Below are 15,950 nucleotides of genomic sequence, written 5' to 3'. Positions count from 1 at the left end.
GAGGGGAGGCAAGAAGTTCGAATGGACGGAGGAATGCGAGTTGGCTTTTCAAGAAACACCTTGCAGAATCCCCCATCTTGTCAAAACCCATTATGGGAGAAGTTCTGTACCTATACCTTGCTACGACCGAGTACGCCATAAGTGCGGTACTCGTGCGGGAAGAAGAAAAAGTGCAAAGGCCTGTGTATTACATCAGTAAAAGATTACTGGGGGCAGAATCGAGATGTACCTTGACGGAGAAGTTAGCTCTCAGCTTAATTCACTCATCTTGAAAGCTCCGACCCTATTTTCAAGCGCACCCCATTCATGTACTTACTGATCAACCACTAAGACAAGTCTTGTCCAAGCCAGAAGCTTCAGGTCGACTGCTCAAATGGGCTGTTGAACTCAGACAATTCGAGATCACTTATCATCCAAGGATGACCATTAGGGGACAAGCCTTGGCAGACTTCATAGTGGAGTGTACGGGCGTGGCCAACGATGAAGTTATAACCCCGGCCCGTGAGCTATGAAAACTTTATGTTGACGGGTCTTCTAATGAGAATGGATCGGGAGCAGGAGTAATTTTGATCACCCCTGCAGGAAGCCGATTTCACTCTGCCTTGAGATTTGACTTCGACGCGTCGAATAATGAGGCCAAGTACGAGGCTCTACTGGCGGGACTTCGCATATCCAAGGAGCTCAAAGCCAAAGTAATACATTGCCACAGTGACTCCCAGATGGTGGTTAACCAAATTTTGGGAGAATACCAGGCTCGTGGTACAAGAATGGCAGCATATTTAGAAAAGGCAAAATCGGCACTGGAGCATTTCGAGTTCTATGCGATAAAACAGGTCCCCCGAGAACAGAACTCGAACGCGGACACCTTAGCCAGGCTTGCTACCTCTACCGAGAATGACGAACTAAATGTTGTGCCAATCGAACATCTCGCGATGCCCAGAATTGACGAGCCAGAACAAGAGGATGTGTGTATCATCAATTTCGAGCCAACCTGGATGACTCCGATAGTTAAATACCTTGAGATTGACGTTCTCCCAGAAGAACGGGCCAAGGCTCAAAAGTTGATGTATCAAATCCCTAGGTATACCATTGTAGATGGAAAGCTGTATAGAAGAGGACATTCCATGCCGCTACTCCGATGTGTGACCCCACTCGAAGCTAAGAAAATCATAGAAGAAATTCATGAAGGGTTCTGTGGAGACCATACTGGGGGGCATAGCCTGTCCAAGAAGATCATATGTTAGGGATACTTCTGGCCTACCATCAAATCAGACTCGTTCGACTACATCAAGAGGTGTGATAAGTGCCAACGGTTCATCACAATTCCTCGAGCTCCACCATCCGATCTAACTATGATGACCTCCCCATGGCCATTTGCGGTCTGGGGAATCGACCTCATAGGCTCCCTTCCGACTGGAAAGGGCGGAGTAAAATACGTAGTTGCCGCCGTAGATTACTTCACGAAATGGACTGAAGCCGAACCTTTGGCGACAATAACCTCGAAGAAAGTCCTTGACTTCGTGGTGAAGAACATCATATGCCGATATGGGATGCCAAGGAAGATTGTGTCTGATAATGGTACCCAGTTCGACAACGATCTATTTACCAATTTTTGCAAAAAAAAATGGGATAATAAAGACCTTCTCATCAGTGGCCCATCCCCAAGCGAATGGCCAGGTCGAAGCTGTAAACAAGACCCTAAAGAGTTCGCTAAAGAAAAAGTTGGAAGAAGCTAAAGGAAGATGGCCTGAAGAATTGCCCTAAGTTCTATGGGCATATAGGACCATGGCCCATACATCAACAAGACATACCTCATTCTCTCTGGCGTACGGTTGTGAGGCTATGTTGCCAATCGAGGTCAAAATTCCCACAATTCGAACCCTCGCTTATGATCAAACCTTGAACCACTCTCAGCTCGAAGAAACTCTGGACTTGATCGAAGAAAGAAGGAATGAAGCTCAATAAAAAAATGTTGCATACCAACAGCGAGCTACCCGGTACTTCAACAAAAGAGTTCGAGATAGAAAATTCGGCGTGGGAGATTTGGTGCTAAGGCGTGTATTCTTGGCAACATGGGATCCAACAGCTGGCGTGGTCGGGCCAAATTGGGAGGGACCTTATCAGATAGAATCAATCATCCGACCCGGCGTGTACAAGTTGGCAAGATTAGATGGAAGTCTGGTACCATGAGCAAAAAAAAAAATATATCAACCTATTAATATATATATGTCAAAAATAGTCAACCTATTAATATATATATGTCAAAAATAGTCATACTATGAAACACTTCACACTAATATACAAATAGACTCTTATTATATTAAATTATCAAAGAAGATTATTCACATTTATTTATAGTTTGTTGTTATTTGGCACTTTAAGATGTCTAACACCACATAATATGACACCCTATAATTGGTTAGCGATACCCCATAATACTTATTAAATTAAAATGTGTGAGACCTGATATTGAATTACACAATAACAATATATCAGCTCTTTATGGTGCTAGACATCACTGGTGTCCCTTAACAATACTCTTATTTATATTGAGAATTGTTAAGGGACACTAGTGGTACCCAACACCACAAATATTGGACACCAGTGGTACCGCTATTGATGAAATATAATATTGGGTCTCACATATTTTAATTTAATAATTGTTATAGGGTATCGCTAACCAATTATAGGGTGTCACCTATTGTGGTGTATAACAACACTCATTTATATTAGCAAAACGATGTCGTTCCTCTTCACATTATTCTATTTAAAAGCATTAATTCTCATATGTGGCTTTAATCTATCTTCTACATAAAAAAGTGGAATAAATAGTATTTTTGCCCCCGAACTATGCACGTTACTGAAATATGAGATTTCTGTTAGATTTCGTCCTAAGTGGCTAACAGAATGATGATATAGCATTTTGTCTGTTGATATGGCAGTGTCATGTGTAGAATAATTTATGTCATGTATAATATGTAGACATAATAATTATTTAAATATATGTTATGTGCCATGTAAATATATATATATGTCAATGTTGTGTTTAGATGTCATATATGTAGAGATTATTGATAAAATATTTATATATACTATAGTACTATAATTCATTCTATTATATATATATATATTAAAAAAAACAGTGAACTAGATTTTATTAAAATTATAAATAATGTTTACAACTATAAAACTAAGCAAACGTGCATTGCATGTTGAATTACATGGGTGCACTCTTAATGGTTACTACCCATGGGTGGTTACTTTAATTTTAACCATTAAATTAAGATCAATGATCTATATTTATAGTTGTTAATTAATATTTCTAAAAATAAATTTTAATTTTCTCAAATTTTTGGAAGGGTTACTTGATAAAAAAAACATGTATTTATTATGAAAATATAATATTGTAAACTTTCCATTTTTTAAATGCATGTCAATCTCTAAATATAGCTAGTGTCTATCATTGGTTGGAAACAACATTAATTATGGCAAAAAAAATAACTAAATTCGAAATTAATGTAGAAAAAAAATATTTACCTGTTGGTGACTTGCTATATCAAGTTACTATGTTGCCACATCATCATAATTGTTAGTACACATCTATGGGTAGTAAACATTGATAAGTCTTCCATATATATATGTGTACTAACAATTATGATGATGTGGCAACATAGTAACTTGGTATAGCAAGTCACCAACAGGTAAATATTTTTTTCAGCCTTTCCAAAAATTTAAAAAAATTAAAATTTATTTTTAGAAATAACAATTAACAACTATAAATATGGACCATTGATGTAAATCTAATGGTTAGTATTAAAGTAATCATCCATGGATAGTAACCATTAAGAGTGCTCCCATATATATATACTAGATACAAGCAACGTGCATGCAATATGCACGTTTGCTTAGTTTTATTTATAGAATTTATTAATTATTTTTATTAAATTTATATTAATGTCAAATAAATATCTTATTTTAATTAAATCATTTATTTATTTTTGTTTAAGTTTATGTTTATTAGTGACAACAAGAAATTATATATTATATGTTTAATGTAATATTAAATATTATACGATGATTTTAAATTTAAGTTTCTTGCTAGTTTTAAAAAAAAACAATTTATTGCTAATTGACAGTAAATTATATTATATGTTTAATTTGATGTTATTATAATAAGCGAGTTTAAATTTAATTAAATTTTATTTAAGTTATAAAACGTGTGGTTTTATTATTTTTAAATAATTATCATTATAAAATATCTCTAAAATATCATATTTTAATTTATTTAATTATTTATTATTTTTAAATAATTATCATTGTAAAATATCTAAAAGTATCAAATTTTAATTTGTTTAATTATTTATTATTTATAAATAATTATCATTGTAAAATATCTCAAAAATATCATATTTTAATTTTTTTTAATTATTTATTTAAATTTAAGTATTTATAAACTACCATTAAATATAAAAATATTATGTTAAATATAAAAATATTTTATTAAAATTAATACTAAAAAAATAAAAAACCGTTAAAACAAAAAAAAAAAAAATTCAATATCTACTATATATATATATATATATACAATCAAGGCTGTGACCCTTTAAATATTTTTTACTTATAATCTTATATATATATAAATTTATAATTACATTTAATTCCTTAAAAAATTAATTAATATATTTATTTTTATTTCAATCTTCCTAAAAAATTTACTTCTTTATTTTGTCCGCTCCGCAAATAATAGTTGGCTCCGCCCCACATATATTGGTATTTATCTTAAAATTAAAATTTAATATTGTGAGACTATAGAGTGATCCTATAATTATATAAGTTGAATATAAATGAAAGAAAGAAAAAAAAAAACCTGACATCGATCCAACTTTATATACAAAAACATAAGACCATAAGGCACCTTAGAGTCCAATATCATAAAGCGTGTGGCATATCATTGTCGTTGGTGCGATTTAGTTATCATGTATCATATATTTTAATTTTAATTTATTTTAAATAAAATATGTAAAAGTCCATATTAACGTATACTAAATCAGTAAACATAAGTGTTAAACAGTCTAAGGTACTATTTAATATTTCTCTATATAAATATACATATATATGTTTGGTATCTCGTAGTAAGTTGTATTGGATTGTATTATAATAATTTACGTTACATAGTATATTTTTATATAGTAATATATTTTGTATTGACTTTTACCTATATCATGTATAAATCAATAGTAAAGATGATATTATATAAAAATAAGATATAAAATATAATTCATTATAATGCAATACGGGATAATAAGGAGAATGAAAAGCACCGTTGAAATGAAGGTGAACAAACAAAGTAGCATTGAATATATCAATGAAAGTATCTCCCTGAATCCCCCAAATTTCCCCTAATCTTGAATTAGATCTGCCGACCATGACCCACCCACCCGGCCCCTTAAATAAATGTTAATTATTATGTATATATGAGCAACTTGCGCTCTCCTTTCCAGCCAATCAGAACAAACCACGTGCACTTCTTTGCCACATTTATATTAATTATACATAAACCATCCATGTAGGACTGCATTTTTTAATCCTAATTTGATGTTACCATTTTTCAACGTTAGGCAAGGCACCCTTATTCTTGTAACTAGCTATAATACAGAGAATTGTTAAAGGGTATTAACCGCTTTGAGGTGACATATTGTTATAGTTGTACCTCCATTCCGAGTTAAAGCAATTAATATACACGGAAAGAATATAATATAAATATATGTGTATGTGTCATACGGTCAATGATTTTGTTGACATGCCACGTAGGCATTTCAACGTGTGGGTCCCAGCTTCCACTAAGCAGAGTTTAAAACTAAATAGGAAACCTCTCCCCTCTCACCAAGGAACACCACACCCCCACTAGTCCACCCGGCCTTTCTATAAAGCTACTCCTTCCCTTCTTTACCCCATGCATCTCAAACATATCTCTCTCTCTCTCTCTCTCTCTCTAAACCATGCAAGCCATAGCTTAAGTAGTCTCTCTTACTTTATAATTCTATATATACATATTTACAGTACTAGTACTCATATATTATGGCGAAGAACGGAGGAAATTACGAATATGGCCCTCACAAGGTGGCAATACCTCCGGCGAAGCCCTTCTTGAAAGGACTAAAATCGACTCTAAAAGAGACATTCTTTCCGGACGACCCTTTCCGACACATGAAGAATGAGCAGTCGGGGTTGAGACGACTGGTGTTGGGTCTTCAGTACTTCGTGCCCATACTGGAATGGGCTCCACGCTACACTTTCTCCTTCTTCAAAGCTGACCTCATTTCAGGCATCACCATCGCCAGTCTAGCTGTTCCTCAGGGAATCAGCTATGCTAATTTGGCCAACTTACCTCCTATTCTCGGCTTATGTAAGTGCTCAATATCAAAACCATTATATATATATGTAGAGTTAGCTAGAGACCACTACTCCATATGTAAAAGAGGTAAAAAAAATTAATGAATCTTAACATGCTATTAGACCCAATAACTCAAAGGAGTATCTGGTCTAAAACAATAGTGAGCTAAAAGAGTTACTAGAGATCTTGTTAAAGATTGGTACTCAAACAAGTTGAATATATATGAAGATGTTAATTAACACACTTACAGTAAGCTACGTAGTCTCTTCTGGTTAACAAATATATAAGACTACGTGTATTTATGTATGCATGCACAGATTCGAGCTTCGTTCCGCCGTTGATATACGCGATGTTGGGAACATCTCGGGACTTGGCAGTGGGGACAGTGGCAGTTGGATCGCTTCTGATAGCGTCGATGTTGGGGAAGGAAGTTAGCCCTACTGAAAGCCCAAAGCTTTACGTTCAGTTGGCTATCACTGCTACTTTCTTTGCTGGTGTTTTCCAGTCTGCTTTAGGATTCTTAAGGTATGTATATACATACATGTATGTACTCTTAAATTTATAAGAGGTATGTATAGCTGGTGTCAGTGTGTGTTCGGTTTATAATATATTATTCGCATAATAAAAATTGCAGACTTGGGTTTGTGGTGGACTTTCTTTCGCACGCAACCATAGTGGGATTCATGAGTGGAGCAGCCACAGTGGTGTGCCTTCAGCAGTTGAAAGGAGTGCTTGGACTCGTTCATTTCACTCACGAGACTGATATTATGTCTGTGGTTCACGCCATCTTTTCTCAAGTACACGAGGTATATATATTAATATCATCATGAGTATATATATATATATACACCTTTTAGTAGTTTTACTACTCTTCTATTTTCTTTTTGTTTTCTAAAATTTTGTCATTTGTTATTATTTGCAGTGGAGATGGGAAAGTGGTGTTTTGGGAGTCTGTTTCGTTTTCTTCCTCATGGTTACAAAATACCTAGTAAGTAACTAGTCAAAAAATTCTATGAATTAGATTAAATATATATTTATATATGTATGTATATGTCTATATGTAAACGAATAATTAATTGGCTTACTGTATGAAAATAATGAATTGTTGCATGTGGGTAGGCTGCGTCCATCACTACTTTTTTTCTTTAATTTCTTTTTAATTCTATGTAAAATTAGAATTTATCCATTTGTCCACACCACACACAAAAAAATATAATAAAATAAAAAGTGCTCTCTGTAAAGTAAATATATAAATAAATAAACTACAAATAAATATGTTATGGTTTCACCAGTACTGATAAATATTTGTACATAAAACTTTAATTTTGTGCTATAACTACTCATTAAAATTATTTACTATATTTTCCTTGCTGGTAGTATATAACATGCATAATCTTTTTCAGAAAATAATAAATAATAATATACACAATAAGTAACGTACTTTTTGTGCATGTTACTGTTTGGTCATGTGAAGTATAATAATATACATGTAATTTTATTTGATGCAATTGAGAAAGGAAACAAGAAAATCCTTCAAATTTCCTTGAAAAAATTAAGAGAAAACAATATCTAAGATCTTCAACAATATAATAAAAACCAAGAAAATCTTTCCTCTCTTTTTTTAATTACATCTGAGTAATATAATTGTTTTTAATTATAAATTTAGTAGAATTTTTTACTGATTTTTGTATGGTTAATATTTAATATGACTATACTCTTGGCAGAGCAAGAGAAAAAAAGCCTTCTTTTGGATAAACGCTTTGGCGCCTCTAACATCTGTGATTCTAGGGAGTCTTCTTGTCTTCCTAACCCATGCTGAAAAACATGGCGTTCAAGTGGTAATTAAGCAAAACTTTCTCTCTCTTCTCTCTCTAAATTATTATAAATACTTTATAATTAATTTATGTATACATTTAGTTGCACATAAACACACACACACTATATTGTACACCACTTCATTTGCACATGTTGTAGACCACCAAAGCTTTCAACCAATAATAATATTCTTTATTATTATAATTTCAACAAATAAGACATGACCAACTAATATGCAGTCATTCTATAGTACTATTACTATACATATATTATTTGTGTCAACTCTGGCTGACAAAATCTACTAATAAATCAAATAAAAAAGATTTACTACTATTTGGGGTATAGCTATTTGTGCATATATAGGTCTGATCTGTGTACAAGAATATATACAATATTATAAGTACTAACCACAAACCAAAATATACATGCAGCATGTACATTTTTCATATTATAAAATGGGAGAGAACAAATCTCAATTATTAATATGGGAATCGACCAAAAGTTCAATCAATTTAATTAATTTGTTTTTGTGTATGTATTTTTGCAGATAGGGCACCTGAAAAAAGGGCTGAATCCACTAACAGTGTCTGAGCTGGCTTTTGGGTCACCACATCTGACATTAGCCATTAAAACAGGAATTGTCGTCGGCATTATTGGTCTTGCGGTAATAATTATTAATTTAATCATCATTCCATGAATTAAGTCTCGATCTCAAATTTCCAATAATGTATGTATGTATTAATTGCTGTCATCTAACTAAGATTTTACACATGAATAATATGCACAGAACACACACTATGTTACGCCGTAGTATTTGGAAAATACTAAAGAAGTGTTTCCTTTTATGAATTAATACACTATATCTATAATTAGTACTAGCTATATACGTATAGGCTAAAGTGAAAGAAAGGAGTAAAATATGTGATGATGTAAATGTGCAGGAAGGAGTAGCAGTAGGAAGAAGCTTTGCTACATTCAAGAACTATCATATTGATGGGAACAAAGAAATGATCGCCTTTGGGATGATGAACATTGCTGGCTCTTGTACTTCTTGCTACTTAACCGCTGGTACGTTCGTTCGTTTCAGATTAATATGTCTGTATATTCATATATATATATATATATATATATAAATAAACATACATGCAATGAAATTTGGTGACTAGAAGAATAATATAATAATGTAAATGTATGATTTTGCAGGGCCATTTTCTAGAAGTGCTGTGAACTTCAACGCAGGATGTAAAACCGCAGTCTCCAACATTGTCATGTCAATGGCAGTGATGATCACACTCTTGTTCTTGACACCACTGTTCCACTACACTCCACTCGTGGTGCTTTCCGCCATTATCATCGTCGCCATGCTCAGCCTCATCGACTACGAATCTGCCATCCACCTATGGAAGATTGACAAGCTTGACTTCGTCGTCTGCATGGGGGCCTACCTCGGTGTGGTCTTTGCCAGTGTAGAGATTGGTCTGATCATTGCAGTAAGTAGTAACCTTAATCCTCTTATAAATAACAAATAATTGTTGAACTGCTTGAAAGCAAATCTGAATGGGATTTTTTTTTCTTTTTTTGGTATGCAGGTCACAATTTCCCTTCTGAGAGTTTTTCTGTTTATTGCTAGACCAAGAACTACTGTTCTTGGCAACATACCCAACTCCATGATCTACAGAAGCACTGATCAATATCCAATTGCTAACAGTGTTCCTGGAGTTCTCATTCTTCATATTGATGCACCCATTTACTTTGCCAATGCCAACTACTTAAGGGAAAGGTAGATTTTAAAAAACAGAACTAAACTAAGAGATGTTACCTCAAATAATAAAAGTAAAACACTTCTCCACTTGGTAATAGATATCAAAGTACTAATCTTGGACATTGATATTCTTAATTGTAGAATCTCTCGGTGGATATATGAAGAGGAAGACAAACTAAAATGTTCGGGGGAAACAAGTTTGCACTATGTTATACTGGACCTCAGCTGTAAGTTTGTACTATTGCTACTCTCAATCAGTTCCTCCTATTATAGAACTCTTAACCTTGTTAATTGATCATTGAACTATAATTCATATCACAGCTGTTGGTAGCATTGACACGAGTGGGATTAGCATGCTTGAGGAGGTCAAGAGAAATACAGAGAGAAAGGGTCACAAGGTAAAAATTTGTATTCCTATTCTATCCTTCACTTACCTTCCTCTTGCATGTTAAAACATATTTGTATACTGACTAAAATTTGTTCAATTTTGCAATTCAGCTTGTGTTAGCAAACCCGCGAAGCGAGGTGATCAAAAAGCTCGACAAGTCAAAATTCATCGAGGCCGTCGGTCAGGAATGGATCTATCTCACTGTGGGAGAGGCTGTGGCGGCATGTAACTTCATGCTGCATACCTGCAAGCCAAATGTAGGAACAGAGGAATCAAATAGACAAGCTGATGACAATGTGTAGGCCATTATGCAAGAAAAATGATGGAATTTTTTTTACTAGAGGCAACCTGTTCAACTATATAGAAGATGCCCCATATCTGACACACTAATAGAGTCTACAAAGGCTTTCTCATTTTCTGAGATGTGGTAGTCCTATAAGTTATGTAGTTACACAATAATTAATTTCAAGGGAGCTGGTTTGCTGGGAATCTAAATGAGCTCCCAGTTGCCATCTTTGTAATATGTCCAACTAGAAATAAAGACTTTCTATTAAAACAAACGTTTTTGTTTTTCAATTACAAACGAAGCCAGTTCTATGAAAACCAGTTCAATTTTTTCTCTTTTCTTTTAGCATAATACAAACTGTGAGCCCTCTTTAACCTGGGGGCAAAGCAGTCCTCGTGACCACAATAAACAAAACCAATCATACAAGAAAGAATGTCCTGAAAATGAAAATTACTCAGAAAAGCCTCAGAAATCCTTTTCTTTCCAAAAAGTAAAGCTTCAAAATTGAGTACATACTTCAGAATGACTGAAAAGCAAGTTTCCACAAGTTACCATCACCAAACAACTTTGCACATGAAGTAAAGGAAAATACAAGCACTTTATACTGTCTATTCTATGTGGATAAATATTCTCCAGCAGTTCCCCAATAAAATGTCATCGAGTGAAAGCATCTAAGAACTGGAGCGCTTTTCCTTGTATAGGCGTGGAAGCACTTCATGAGCACTGATATCTAGAACCTCCGGGTCCCTTTAAAAAGCAAGAACTTGAGTTAAAAATGTGTAAATACCCCATTATAATCTGACTGCATATGCTAACTTGTAAAGGGAATAAGCCCACATAGAGACATGTAATGCAATTATTTACAAAATTTTACATTGGCTAGACTAATAAAACCGTCATTACTAGAAGTCATAACTAATTAAGGTAAAATAGTCCATAATTTTATGTATGAAAGAGAAAGAGACCTGCACAGCATCTGGCCCTGTTCATTGGAACTAGGGATAAACCAAAGCTTTCGCAGAAATGCTGTCTCAAATTGAATAAAGAAACCATCCTGCTGCCCATGTCTCCACTTCCTTGGTCCTTGACCTTTCCAGACCTGAAACAAAAGGCACCTTCATCAATAACATGGTTCATATAGACTGAAGAATCCATTAATCTACTTAATTTTAATGAGACTAGGTGCTAAAAAATAGTTAGTTCAAGATAAGGCAGACCGAAGTAGAGCTTATCTTACATTCACTGAGGTTTGGGTGTAAAAGTAGGTAGGTTTTGCCCTCAGATATGCATCATGTTTTTAAGGCTTTCCATGTATTTGAAGTGCCAATATGTTATACCCTTACTACTGGTGTCTAACACCCTATCAACACGGATATGGTTTTGGACAAGGTCCAGTCACAGATAACTAATGAACTTGAGGTTTAATTATTTTCCAAATAGTTTTTCTAGATGACCTAATTATGAACAAGCCAAGCAGGCAAGCATATTAAAAGTGTGGGGAAAAAAATTACATTTACAACTCATCGAAAAGTAAAGATTACCTGTGGATACGATATTATACTTTTGGGGGTAACCAAGCATGCCGCTCTGGAGAAAGAATCCTCAGCATACTGCCTGAGATACAAAAAGCAGTTGCTGTGTGTATGGGGTGACTCAAAGGCCTGGTGCAATGAACAAACGTTTATGGTAAGAATCTTCTCTTTTGTGAGAATTGTAGAAACTCAACATGACGCTCCATGCTAGAAAATGAATTTTACAAACTAAAGTAGCATTTACTAATGCAAGAACGCAAATGTTACAAACTAAAGTATCATTTATTAACTAAGATTGTCAGCGAAAAAGAGGCTCACACTTCTATATAAAAAGTCATTTAAAAGAAAAAGCAGAAGAACAGTACTTTATGTCACTAATTAACAGAAAGTGTGATACCTTATCAATGTTGACCATTGGAGCATATTTATCAGTCTCTGTCTTCTCCTTATCAAGAAGAAAGTATACTCTAGGATCAACCTTCGAGGTTTCATGCCATGATTTTATAGCTGTTTCCATTGTCTCAACAAGAAAAGAAAACATTTCTTCCCAGCCCTCTTCGGACCCATACTTATCTGACTGCAAAGAGAAAGACTGATTAATTTCTTTCTTGTTAAGACTGCTTGAAACAATCCTAGCACAAGTCGTCCACTAAAAGCATTGAAAATCAAGGATAAAATCTTACCTGCATTATACAGTTCAAGGGAGAAACACAACTAATAAATAATGACAGAAAAATAAATGATAAGACAAACCCCATCAAGAAGGGTGGGAAAATAAACACTATGCATGTATCAAACTTAAGTTATAGTACATGGCCCAACAAAGTATGAAACTTATACATGTAAAGCAAAAGAAAATGACAAGAAAGACCGCCTTGGGAAAGAAAAATATAATAGACTCCTATTAAATAAAAAACTACAAAAAATTTATCATGATTTTCTACAAGGTACAGTTACCATTTCAGTCTTCAGTTTTTCCAAGTGCTTTGCCATATTGATATTGGATCTTAAGTTCTCTACTTCTTGAGCTCGCTTTTTATCTTTCACCAACTGGGATATTCTTTTAATTTTTCTTGATACTTCTGCACTTTTTGGATTGAATTGCAAAGCAGTTTGGAAAGCAGCTAAAGCCTACAAGAAATGAGCATTGAACACTTGAGTTATCAGCAGTAGAAAACTAAATTTATGAGCTTTACACACTATAGGCTCTATACAATACTTGAGAGGAAAGATTTTGAAGAACTTCTGGTCATACATCATCGTAACGCTCCATGACCTCTAATATGCATCCTTTCCTGAAATATCCCTGGAGGTGCATCACAATGCATATTTAAAAAAAATCAAAAGATTGGCATGCCCCCTCCCAAATAAAATAAACCGATATCTTCTTACAAGTAAATTTCATTGAAAATGATGAAAAGGGGGAAAAAAATATCATCTACCTTTTCCCACTCTGGGCTCAATGCAATTGCTGTCTCAGCATCAGCAAGTGCTTTGCTAAGCTTAACCAAGTGCAGAAATGCTGCAGCGCGGTTGCTGGTCAATAATGAAACATTAATGTGCATCAGCACATATCAAGAATTGAAACAATTTGATAAGTACCAATTAGAATTAAGTGGGAAAGAATAAACCATGTTCACAGGTTAACATAGATATTAAATTGAACCTGTAAGTTGGGACAACTCTGCCAACAAAATGAACTCCACACTAGGTATTTTGATGTCATATTTACACTCAAATAGAAAACACCAACCAAAATCCATTTTGGTTCTTCTTTTGTGATACTCAAAACAGACATATATAAGTATATGAACACCATACTTAGTGTATTAAAAACGAGAAAAAGAATACCCAGCAATCAGGGCTTCATCCTGACAACATTCCATTAAAGCGTAGGTAAAACTGAGATATTGTTATCAATGTCTTAACACTACCACCCCCGAGTCGCTCATTTTCCAAAGTGTCTGACATCCTTTCTGTTTATGAAAGTAGAAATTGAAACTTGGAAGTCGTTAACTAATGGACTACCAATATCTTCTACCGAATCCAAATTATAAGCATTACTTCTGCCCAAGTAAAAAGCCAAGCTCGATAGAAACTTAACAATGCCACATCAATCCTTGTCTGAGTAATATAAAGATCTCCATTGTTTGTCCATCTATAAGCAATACTCAAATAAAAAATTCACAATGTCTGCTTAGAAAGTTCATAAGGATATAAACATGGCTTCACGATCAACCATAACAAAATTAAATTTAAAAATTTATCAAAATCCATCAACTTTTTAAAGCCAACTAAAGCATCATACAACTCTAGAATTCCCAGAATATTATGTATATAGTAAAAGAAGTAACTCTATACATGATTATGCATAAATCAATAAAGCCGTAAGCCAATTTACCTATATTTTTACATTTTTGTATTAAAAGAATAAAAACCTGTAAAGGGCAGAGTTGCCAGGGTCTTGTTTGATGGCCTGAGTGTAGAGAGCAGCGGCTTTGAGATAGTTCCCTGCTTTGAAATACTCATTGCCCTTATCTTTCAGAGACGCCTCCACCACTCCACCACCACCGACTGATGAGCCCGCCGCACGTGATCCTGCCTCAACTTCCGCCATTGTTGGTGCTTTACTATTACTGGTATAAATTAGGGTTAATGGTACAGAGAGACGGGGGATGGTTTAAGCATCTGTGAGAAGAAATGAGAAGCCAGTAGGCGCAATAGCTAAGCTCTCTCTCCTCACTGGGAATGAAGAAGAATGAAGAATATTATGGTACGCGAAGACACTGCTCTGTTACGCTGCTCCTCCGCTAACCGCCAATATTGGTCTTCTTAGGTTTCAGTTTCACTGACTGTGACCTTAATTGTGTGTTTGTAGGCGGTGCCTTGTATCTCGGAAACGACCAGTCGTTTTGAGTTTGAAAATGAAATGTGTGTTGGTCTATTATACATCAAATTGTAATCTTTGTGTTTGAAATTGAGATAGATCGAATGATATCCCACTTTGATAATCAACAAGGTTTATAGCTTTGGAATTACAATTATTTATTTGTTTTTTTTTTACATTCTTTGATCTGATTTTCAAATATGAGTTTTATTCTTTGAATTGTAAAGGTTTGGAGCTACACCAGTACAATATTACTTTCTCCTCCAACACATTTTCTAAATAGTTATTTGTTGATATTCTTTATTATATGGTTCAGTGTCCCTAGACCATCTTAAATGGTTTCTTACATATTACCAAATATGTGAAATAGTATATTATTATTTTATTCTAAATATTATTATTATATATGTATATTAGTTTTGTTTAATTATTTTTATTTTGGAGTTGTTTTGATTTTTTTTCATATATTTTATAAGTTGTTGAATGATCTACTATATCATAAAATATATATACTAAGTTAAAAAATAATATACTTACAAAATTATTACTAAAAAATTATATATTATACTAATAAATTTATATATTACTATTAAAACATATATAACATAATACAAAATTATATACTACAATTATATATAATAAGATAGAAACTAAATATAATAAAAAAAAATGATATATCATACCACAAAAAATATATATTAATTAGAAAATAATATAGCAACAACACATAAAAAAACTTAAAAAATCAATATAACTTTAAAATAAAAACTGATATACATATACCATTATATTAAAGTCATATGCTACTAAATAAATAAATAAAAAGATAAAAAATGACAATTTAGATAATCAATAATATAAAATGTTTATTTCTCTAAAAAAAAAT

The 15,950-nt window shown here is 33.6% G+C and overlaps 2 protein-coding genes across 2 annotated transcripts; one reads left to right on the top strand and one right to left on the bottom strand.

Annotated features, from left to right (window-relative positions):
• Nucleotides 1–5,958: 5,958 nt before the first annotated feature.
• LOC133819130 (sulfate transporter 3.1-like) lies at nt 5,959–10,919 on the top strand. The gene is made up of 12 exons (XM_062252303.1): nt 5,959–6,406; nt 6,712–6,919; nt 7,029–7,200; nt 7,317–7,382; nt 8,119–8,232; nt 8,757–8,873; nt 9,151–9,277; nt 9,413–9,699; nt 9,799–9,989; nt 10,113–10,198; nt 10,293–10,369; nt 10,470–10,919. The coding sequence occupies exons 1-12, from the start codon at nt 6,079–6,081 to the stop codon at nt 10,659–10,661; spliced, it is 1,965 nt and encodes a 654-aa protein (XP_062108287.1). The 5' UTR covers nt 5,959–6,078; the 3' UTR covers nt 10,662–10,919.
• A 187-nt stretch (nt 10,920–11,106) lies between these two features.
• Nucleotides 11,107–15,025, bottom strand: LOC133819131 (uncharacterized). The gene is made up of 8 exons (XM_062252304.1): nt 14,616–15,025; nt 13,620–13,713; nt 13,433–13,483; nt 13,135–13,308; nt 12,575–12,754; nt 12,187–12,306; nt 11,611–11,744; nt 11,107–11,392 (listed from the first exon to the last, which is right to left on the bottom strand). Exons 1-8 carry the CDS (start codon nt 14,792–14,794, stop codon nt 11,317–11,319), a joined length of 1,008 nt encoding a protein of 335 aa, XP_062108288.1. The 5' UTR covers nt 14,795–15,025; the 3' UTR covers nt 11,107–11,316.
• Nucleotides 15,026–15,950: the final 925 nt, after the last annotated feature.

This window comes from Humulus lupulus, chromosome 2, assembly GCF_963169125.1.
Source record: "Humulus lupulus chromosome 2, drHumLupu1.1, whole genome shotgun sequence".
In the NCBI taxonomy this organism is placed as follows: domain Eukaryota; kingdom Viridiplantae; phylum Streptophyta; class Magnoliopsida; order Rosales; family Cannabaceae; genus Humulus; species Humulus lupulus.
Note: the sequence above shows the minus strand (reverse complement) of the source record. Positions and strands in the feature narration are given on the sequence as shown.